This window comes from Terrapene carolina, unplaced genomic scaffold, assembly GCF_002925995.2.
Source record: "Terrapene carolina triunguis isolate 2854851 unplaced genomic scaffold, T_m_triunguis-2.0 Scaffold402, whole genome shotgun sequence".
Classification (NCBI taxonomy): Eukaryota; Metazoa; Chordata; order Testudines; family Emydidae; genus Terrapene; species Terrapene triunguis.
Genome location: NW_020664753.1, coordinates 1,781,626 through 1,791,779, shown reverse-complemented (window position 1 = coordinate 1,791,779; position 10,154 = coordinate 1,781,626). Strand labels below are relative to the sequence as shown.

Sequence of the window (10,154 nt, the reverse complement as noted above, 5' to 3'; positions counted from 1 at the left end):
ACCAGTGTGTCAGTCAGGTACCTTTAGGCCTACATTCAAAACTATTCTACTGCTGTAACTGCTCTGGTAGTTTCCATGCGGTGGCCTTTAACTCAAAGGGGCTTAGTCATTTAAAACAGAGCAGCAAGGAGGTTAGAAATCTCTCTCATCTCCCCATGTTGAGCTCCATTGCTGCAATTATTGGTAAAGTCATTATTTCAGAATGAAGAAGAGAGAAAAGCCTGGCTGCAGACAACGCTTGTGGCCAGATGTGTTTAGTTCAAGCTCCCGGGGCGTTGCCCCTCCAAGGTATTTATTAATCACATATTTTATTAAGTCACATTTGGTGCAAATAATAATATTTAGAGTCATAGTTTGGGCACGGCAGGGTTGGGGGGGGGATTAGAAATCGGGTGACTAATGAAGTGTCAGACTTTCAAATGCCTTCAAAGTGCTTGTCGGCTAGTTTTGCAAAACACCTTCATAAAATAATACAAAGAACAGGAATAAGAACTTTCACCAAGCAGATTTTTAAACAAATTTCATGAAGAATGGAAAACCCGCCAAGTTCAACTTGATTCATCACATGAGCTAAACCCGCTGCCATGCTAGCAGTATCGTCTCCTCCACAGGAACTGTCGGGCTCCTTCCGCTCCAGCCTGCCTGCAGCTCGCTTAGGCCATGGCAGCAGTGGTGGGAGCATTACTGTTGTCCCTGGACCAGCAAAGAGCGGCACAGTAAAGCCAAAGACAGTGACATGACTGCAGTCACAGAGTTGTCCCTTTGACATTAGGAAAGAGAGGCCCAGCCATTTGCAATCTAGGGTCTACAGTTTCAAGCATTGCCTTTAGCAGTCAGTTTCCCTGATAGCCCAAATACTAGAGCATATGTAAACAAAACAACATAGCAAAAATCCTTAAGAGCAGGGACTCTCTGCAAAATTACTCATGATGCATGAGTAACCCGGAACAAAATGACTTGTGCTGGAATTAAAAAACACGGTCGATGGTGTACTTCTGCTTTCTTTACTTCGGCACTTTAGCTCCCCGGCTTGCAACAGTCAAATTTCCTAATGTCAAAAAAAACTCTTCCATTTCTGTCTGCAGGAGCTGGTTTCTCTTTTCAGCATCTTCACGTGCACGCTCGGAATTCCTCAGTTTGATCTCCAGCATCGTGTATTTCTTTCGCTCCTGGTCCAACTCCTCTTCTAATCTTGTCACTCGTTTTCTCAGTTCAGCGCTTGTTTCTTCAATTCTTAAAGCCAAGAGAAAACAAAGAGCATTTTAGTCTCTTGACAACTGCTACACTGATTGCCATGAAATATACAAGTTTGCCATATGACAGCCAGAACAAACACCTAACGTGATACCATCAAAAGTGGGGTTTGTTATGGAGGTACCAACTATTAACTCGGGAGGTAACGTTGAGTTGAGTTTTGAATGTTGATCAATGGTTCAACCTCTCTTTTAGGTATAAAAAAGATAGCGTGTTCTCCCCAAACGTGCAGCATTGGCTTTGTGGGCAGACAATTGACCTTCTGAGAATTTACAAATCAATCCATTCACTAGTTAGAGTTAAAATTAATTTACGCAACTCTCCTCTTTCTTCATGCCATTGCTTTTCCTTGTCAAGATACCCTTTAACGTAGAGGAATGTAACCTGCATTGGAAACCAGGAGTTCTAGACTCACTTCTACTAACTGGCATTATTAAGTCTATGCCCTTCAGAACCCTTATTAAGCAAAGACTCATAGCTCTCTACCCACTGATGGGAATGGAGCCCAAATCCCGTTCAATTAGAGCACGCTTCTGCATGAGAGGCAGCATGACTGTCTCTAACATGGGCCAGCTCATGCACAGGTCACCCACTGCTAACTTGTGCATAGCATAGGGCGTTATGCATCTCCCTCTGGTGACAGGTTCATATGAGAGAGAATCCTGGTGCTTCTGACCAAAGTAGGTCTGAGTGTTGCTCCAGTGGGTGAAACATATGCTTTAATGCTGGAGTTTAAATCTCGTTGATGGGGGGAGTTGTTGCAGTTGTGCATAATAAAAATTTATTTTTTTAAAGGCAAAAATAACTCTAGGAAGTTACATTTTAAAAAAAACCTACATCAGAAGAACATTGATGTTGCAAAGTCAAGCACTCAAAAGGGCTAGATCTGGGGTCTCAAACTCAAATGACTACAAGGACCACATGAGGACTAGTGCATTGACCCGAGGGCCGCATCACTGACACCACCCCTCGTTGCCTCTGACCCTGCCACCACCCCTCGCTGCCTCTGACCCTGCCCCCACTCCACCCCTTCCATTAGGACCTGCCCCTGCCCCACCTCTTCCCTGCCCCATTCCAACCTCTTCCCCAAAGTCCCCACCCCAACGCTGCCCCCAGGGGATGCAGGGTGCAGCGGGGGCTCAGGGCAGGCTGTTGAGGTGCAGGAGGTGTGCAGGGGGCTCAGGGCAGGGAGTTGGGGTGCAGGAGGGGTGTGAGATGTGGCAGGGGGTTGGGTGCAGGAGGGGTTCAGGGTGCGAGCTCCAGCCCAGCACCGCTTACCTAGAGCGGCTCCAGGGTGACAGCGGCGCGCACCGGGGCCAGGGCAGGCTCCCTGCCTGCCTGCCCTGGCCCCCGGCCCCATGCCGCTCCATTCCAGGAAGCAGCTGGAACCCTGTCCCTGCAGCCCCTGGGGGAGGGGGAGGGGACTCAGGGTTCCGTGTGTGTGCTGCTCTTGCCGCTCCTCCAGGTACCTCCCACGAAGCTCCCATTGGCTGCAGTTCCCAGCCAATGGGAGCTGCGGGGGGCGGTGCCTGGAAGGAGGCAATGCAGGAGCCCTCTGCCTCCTTCCCCCTCCCCCCCCCGGGCCGAAGAGGCATGCTGCCAGCTGCTTCAGAGAGTGGCGCGGGGCTCGCAGTGCCACAGGGGGCAATCCCGGGGTAGGCAGAGGGGCGGGCCACACGCAAGAGCCCCGCGGGCTGCATGTTTGAGACCCCTGGTCTATATAGCTTTAATTCAGCCCCCTTGCGCTTATCCAATTACATGATTACCGATTATTTTTTCCTACAGCACACCTGCCTCATTCAGTGCACAGGATGGCCCTGGCTCTGCAAATGAAGCAGATATATATATTTTTTATCCTCATTATTTAACATGGCCCCATTCATCAATCACACTACACCATCCACATCTTGCTCAGAACGCAAACTAAATACTTTCCTCAGTGGTGTTTCTAGGTTATCTGGCGCTAGAGTAGAGCAGTGCTTCGCCAACATCAATGAACTTCTCTTCACAGCACCTGTAGCTCAGGTGGGAAATAGTTTTCCCTTCTGTAACAGAAGAGTTCTGAGACAAAACCATAGGGACTTATTTAAGGCTACACCATGAACCAACAGCCCAGACAGGACAAGAACTCAGAACCTTGTGAATCTAAACCCTGTGCCTCATTAGGGTCAGGCAAGCACAACGCTTGGTTTTGGGATCATTATAACTGTCACCATTCAGGGTACCTGCACCTGTATTTCCCCTCAGTGCTGCAATACGGGCATCCACTCTCATGCTTCCGGTTCCCCAGTTGTCACCTCTGTGAGGGGGAGACCTGCATCTCGCTCCCTGCTGACTGAGGTACTTCCAGGCTGCAGAGACAGGCTGCCCAAGCACATCTGTTTGCTTTCTCTTCAGAGATTGATAACAGGGATTGTTAATACTTCAAGGGTACCACACAGTTCTTCCTGTGCAAGCCTATTTTATTCTTAAGATAAAAGCACTACAGAGAAAGCATATTAAAAGCAATAGAAGAACCTACACGTATGCTAATAAGGTTACCAGAGAACTCCCCACCACCACCCTATCGGGGGCTCTGGCAGGAGCAGTCTTTCAACTTTCATCCTCAGGGTTTCCTTTGTGGTCACAAGTTCATCACAGCTTCTGCTCAGAACAAGTGTAGTCCACCCTTTACACAGTCCAGGGACTCTGATGTGGCGTTTCCAGGAGCAGGTGATTAGTATCAAATGGGTTTTCTTTTCGGGCCCAGCTTCAAAAGGGTAGAGTCCAAGTGGGTCATTTGCATGGCCCTCACCCGCCCCCCCCCCACTCTTTCCTAAGAAACCCACTTTTCATACATTGTCCCAGAAAGTCCTTTGACGGTCCTAACATTTACATTAGTCAAGTCCCTAGAAAAAGTACATACAATCCACCACCACCACGAACAAGGGCATTTTCAACACCAAGGCACCCAATCCAAATCAATAAAGCTTACCTGAACTCCATACGGTTTGTCCAGGATATATAGGATACTGTCAGTCTGGCACAACAACAGCCCTATGATGTTTTTGACCCCTAAGTTATCACCACATTCTCTGAGCCTTAACTCCATCTCCACCACGTTTGTGTCTGGGAAGATAGTGGCCTATCAGTCATCTACCTAGTAGACTGCAACCCAGGTCTCCTTATGAGCCTTCTTCGTAGCTTCATGTGTGAGTTAAACTCCAGCCAAGTCTCCTTGGGTTGGATGAACAGTTGCTCACAAGTATCTTTTGAATGCTCTTCTATGCAAAGAAACAAAGCTATTTCAAAGCAGTTCCATCACCTCCAGCTAAGGATCACAGTCTTGCCACCAGCACCTCCCATCAAAAATAACGGACAGACCTAAGAGTTGGCCAGGGCACTAGTCTTCCTCCACAGCCAGATGATGGCCAACCACTGGCACCCTTTCTGTTCCCTACCCAGATGGCCCCAGGAGCGCCGCCAGCTTTTCTGCCACCCTAGGCGGCGGAAGGTCCCGCCCCGAAATGCCACCCCCCACAGAGGCGGTGGAAGGTCCCGCCACTGAAATACCACCGCGGTTGCCGCCCCCCAAATTGTAGCGCCCTAGGCGACCACCTAGGTTGCCTAATGGGTTGCGCCGGTCCTGGATGGCCCCAATGCCAAGGAAATCTTGCAGACCACTGCCTCACTTGCTGAACTGATTGAGTGCTGGCCTGCTGGAGGGTCCTACAGTTATAACTGGAAATATGCACCTATGTCTTGAAACAAATAATGCTCCAAACCAAGGCAGTTCTCCTCCACCCAGCAGATTGGCTAGGGAAGAAAATCCAGCATCTGCTTTGGAAAAGCCCTGGAGAATTTAGAAGAAAACTAAAACCTTAGTACAGAATTTTTAACCATCCTATAGAACTGAATTGCCAATTAACGCCTCCATCCCCCCAGCCCGTGTGATTCTATAAGACAGCTGAACAGCCTGCGCTAAGAGTCTCATTCTCTGCTGAAATTCTATAGGTTCTGAGGGGTTTACAGAAATTACTCTATTACATTTCTATGCAGCCCTATAGCTTTCATCCCTATTACATTCTGCAGGATGTTTCCATTAGGAAAAAAATCTTTCCTGGAGCTGCTGCTATGCAGTCCTGTCTGTAGCTGTCCTTTTACCACCTGGCATTCTAACAGAAGGAGCCTGATCATTATAATACCCGCAAATTGCTCTGGAAGAGATGGCTCACAGGGCAGCTATAAAACCTGCCTCCTTCTGACAGAGAGAAACCAGGCAAATAGCAGCCCTTCCATCAACAGGGACTCCTGCCCCTGCCCCAGGCAGTGAGTTCACACACTCTCAGCTTCTCTTTGCCCCACAAAATAAAAGCGCAGAGTCCTTCATTAAAACATACCTGGCTCCTGAGATGGAGCGCTGAAAACCACACAAGCACAGCCACAGATCCACAACCACCAGCCAGGAAAGAGGTTTTTAGATAAATGGATTTAATCCATCACTTTTTCCTGAATAAATAAAGCAAGGAGCCAAAATTCATCTAATTCGGCCAGGCTGCATGCCCACTTCTGCAAGCATGAGCCACTGCCCCTGCAGAAGTGGGCACCCAGCTATGCAAATTGTTGCAGATGCACTCAGAATAGGGGGGGGGGCACTCAGTCACCCCCCAGGCCCAGGCAGCAAGGCCAGCACTCAATGTAGACTGGCAGACAGTGCTTTGACTCCACACGCAGCACTGAAGAGTGAAGTCAGCTCAGCCCTTTCCCAGGGGAGTTGTGCAAGGTGAGTTAGCACTGCCTGAGGTAGCATTCACTCCTCTACCTTTACCTGGACTTTGGTCTCTGCAGTGGGGGAATGTGCTGCTCTGGGTGGCTGTTTTCCCCCATTCCCAGGCAACCCCCCATTTTTCCCACCTCACTGGGTATCCACCCAGATGTTTTGCAGAGGGGACACGTGGAAGAGTTAGATTTTGTTCCTCCCACATGCCTGGGGCCAACTTCAGCTCAGTCACATGTGCACGAGTCCCTTGGATTGGGATGTGAGCTGTGTGCAGCCTGCTTGGTTTTGAAAGGAAAACTCTCTTCAAAGATGGGATGATTATAAACCGCTCCAGCTTGGAAACCAGCGTGGGCAGAGGCCTAGCAACCCGGGTCCCAATCTGTAAGAGACCTGATGGCTGAGGAAAGCAGGCCGCACTAAAGAAGAAATTACCATTTCTCTGTGCATCTCTGAATGGCTAAGTCACAATGCATAAAAGAAAAGAGCAAAGCCAGATTTCCAATGAAGGGAACATCTGAGCAAATACCTCCCAATGTGTGTGTACACACACCCCACCTCACCACCACCGGGAAGAACTCCCAACCCACTTCCATACCCCAACCCTCTCCCACAAAACAACTTCAACCAGTCTCAGACTTGCCCTGAGCTGCTGGGGGCAAGTGGTTGCCAGGCAGCACATTCTGGGGCACAGATTCAGACAGTTTGATCCTGTGTCTCTGAAAGTCAGCGGAAGGCCTTTGCCATTTGCTTGCAGAAAACACCCACCTTGTTATGTTCTCAAAACCCTCCCCCCAACTTATTAATGAGGAAGACGGATATTTATTCTGAACATTAAAGCAGCAGCGACGTAAATGACTGCCATCCCGTCTTATAGAGAAATCCCAACGCGGTCAGTGGGCTAAACAGATACGAGAAAGGGGCACTATGGGAAGATCCCAACTCAGACTAGACGGCTCTAAGACAGACTGGCGGAGCCAGTGAGCTACTTGTAACACATAAGAAACAATGAAAAACAACAAACACCTTGACTTAACACTGCACTGTATCTAGACCAATTTCAATCCGTGTGTTGTGTGTGTGAACAGCCCCGTGCACAACGGGGGCTCCTGGCCCATGACTGGGGCTCCTACCCACCATATACATAATAGCACAGTGAATAAAATACAGTATTGTGTTACTTGATACTTCTCAAACACTCAGGGCCCTACCGTTTACAAAAATGCAACACCAACTATTTCTGGACCTACCAGTGTCTAACACCAGACACCTGAACATACAGCTGTGGTTCAGCAGGGCCTGCTGGGTGACCTTAGGTAAGTCACTGCACTGCTCTGTGCCTCAGTTTCCCCATCTGTAAAACCAAGATAATGATGCTTATCTCCTTTGCAAAGTGCTCTGAGCTCTACTGACGAACGTGCTACATAAGAGCTAGGTGTATAGAACAATACTGCACCATCCATCAGCCTGTGTCTCTTGTATGCAACAGCACATTCAAGTCTTGTAAACTCCCCGATGTATTTCACATGCATGCTTACCTGTGTGTTTACCTGCAAATATCCCTATAACACACACACAAATTTTAAAACACCCTTCTGATCCTGCAGCCCCTACATTTGTGCGTCCTGAGAGACTCTCTCCTCGAGGCTGCAGGAGATTTGTATGTGCAATGCCTGCAGGACTGGACTCTAAATGAGGGCTACGTTTTCAAACCAGCATGTGAATTTGCTCAGGTTGTGCCCACTCCCACATCTGCCTGCAAAGACCAGGTGACCAAGCACCTGGGTACCTTGTTTGAGCTCCCAAAGACCTGTTCACGGGCACAGGGACGGGGCACTCATGGGTGTGTTTGCTCAAAGAGGAGATCCAGCCCAGAATGTCTAAGTTTTGAAAGTACAAGAACTAAGTTGTAAGTAGGGCTGGTCTAAAAATTGCAACACATTCCCGTCGGCAAATGGGGCTCTGTCAAAAATCACATCCCCCACCCCCCAAGAAAAGATGGATTTTGGTAGAATTTTCCACTGGTAAAATCTTAACCAAACCTTTTGTTTCAGGCTGGGCTGACAGTCTTTGCATCAGGGTGAGCTGCCACAGTGCCTCATGGGAGTAGTAGTTCAGGTGCCTCATGCCCTCTTTCCCCTGCTGTGGGCTGGGCTCTCCAGCCAGACTACATCTCCCATGAGGTCAACAGACTGAACTAAAATCCCTCCAATGTCCACTGAAAATGACAAAACACTGGAATTTCCCACAGGATGGAAATCTCATTTTTCAGCTGTGGCTAGTTGTAGGAAATTAGAGATGGGAGCAAAGCTGGAACCAGCCACCACTGAGCTTTGGGGGAGATCAGATCCAGATCTGTATCTAAACTACACAGCCCCTTCTCCTAAGCCAACCTCAATCCCCACATTGCAGCTCAGGCCCACTGCGACAGAGCTGGGTCTATTCCCTGTTTGGAGCAGGATTGTATTGCTCAGACAAGGACAATGCTGCAGTGAGATCCCCGGCACAGCTGACAGTCATGTTACCTTTTGATACTAGACTCATACTCAGTCCTCTGTTTGCTCAGTCCAGTCTTTAGCTCTGAAACCAGGCTCTGCAGAGCCCTGGAGCATCTGGCCGAGTCTTTGGAAGCAGCTGCAAGGTCACTCTGCTCGCTGCAGCTGCTGATGCACATTTCGAACCTCTCCATGCTGTTCTCCAGGTCCACAGTCTTGACCTCGCTCTGCGACAGCGAGCCGTGAGTGGCCCATTCCGTTCTGAGGGAGCTTAAAGCAGAGGAGTCACTGGCCCGGCAGGCCGGGCAGCTGCTGACAGAATCAACGACCGAGATCTCACAGGATGAGGTGGACCAGGCGGTGCTGGCAATGCTGTGTGCACTCAGGGAGAGGCTGGAGGAGGGGACGTTGTCGTAGGTGGAGAGTCTTTGGGATGAACCTGAGTCTTTCACCCGCTCCCCAGAGGACGTCCGGCGGTGGCCTCGGAGAGAGTACAGTCCATTCATCAGCCAGTTCCCGCTGGAGGATAGATTAGGAATGTCTAAGGACGAGCTACCCAGCTTGGGGCTGACAGACCTTGCCCCCTGTTGCCGGAAGGAGTACTTCCAGGTGGGTAATGTCTGCACCCTCTTGCTGGGGCTGGTGGCAGGCTGGGTGGCTTTGCTGCCGTGCTCCTGAGGGGTGTTTTTCGCCAGCGAGTTGGGCGCGGCGTCCGGCGCCATGGCAGTGCTAGAAGGCAAGTCGGCAGGGCTGGGGGCGCTCTTCTCCGACCTGCTCTCCTCCCCGTCTTCCTCGGAGATCCACTCCACCATGCTGCGCTGCAGCACGGAGCGGGCTTCTGGCTGAGCCCCGGCCGCATCGGCCTGCGAAATGGCAAAGATCTGTCCGTGTTCACTTATCAACACTGTCATCAAATGCTGGACCAGCGAGGTGCCTGCGGGGAGAGAATGGAGGCAAGAACTTAATGCGAGAAACGAGAAGGCCTTGGATATTTGTTTCTTGTCTGTAAGAAACCCCCGGGCTCTCCAGGGCAGGGGCATGTCCTTGAGCACAAGCACAACAGGTCTGTATAAGCAATACGTAACAAGGACTCTGGCCATCTTTCCTTCAAGGACTGCAGAGGGGGAGTGAGTATCATTGTTCCCATTATTAGAGGGGGGGAAATGAGGCACAGAAGACCCTGATCCAGACCAGTTACCACAATACAGATCATTAACTCCACTCTCCCCTGCCCTAACCACTACACCATGCTTCCTCGCCCATTAAGCAAAGAATCCTGGAGAAAGCTTGACACCAGTGTAATTTCCTGTACATCATTCATCAAGCCCGTGACAAAGTATTTTCTACCATATAAATTAGAAAATCACGATCAACAGCAATTTAATTAATTACAGTTTATCTTTTTTGTTGAAGATCAATAAAGAATAAAGCCAAAATTTTCAAATATGGGCACTTAAAATACATACTTACAACTATATTTACAGGATCTCAATAAGAGGTCTGATATTTTGAGATGCTGAGATCCTACAACTTCTATTGAAGTCCACAGGAGATGGGAGAACTAAACACTTATAAAAACTGGACTGCTTATTTGGTACCTAAATACGGATTCAGGGTCCCAACTTTAAAATGGGGCTTTTCTTGAACAC

General features: G+C 49.3%; 1 protein-coding gene across 1 annotated transcript in view; it reads right to left on the bottom strand.

The window, feature by feature from the left end:
- Window positions 1-396: 396 nt before the first annotated feature.
- The window catches only part of ARHGAP22 (Rho GTPase activating protein 22), a 246,096-nt gene continuing 236,338 nt past the window's right edge, over window positions 397-10,154 (bottom strand). The window contains exons 9-10 of the mRNA XM_024210355.1: window positions 8,536-9,439; window positions 397-1,233 (exon numbers count right to left, since the gene is read on the bottom strand). Coding sequence (XP_024066123.1) covers window positions 1,005-1,233; window positions 8,536-9,439 — 1,133 coding nt within the window. The 3' untranslated portion in view covers window positions 397-1,004. The remainder of the gene's footprint in view (window positions 1,234-8,535; window positions 9,440-10,154) is intronic.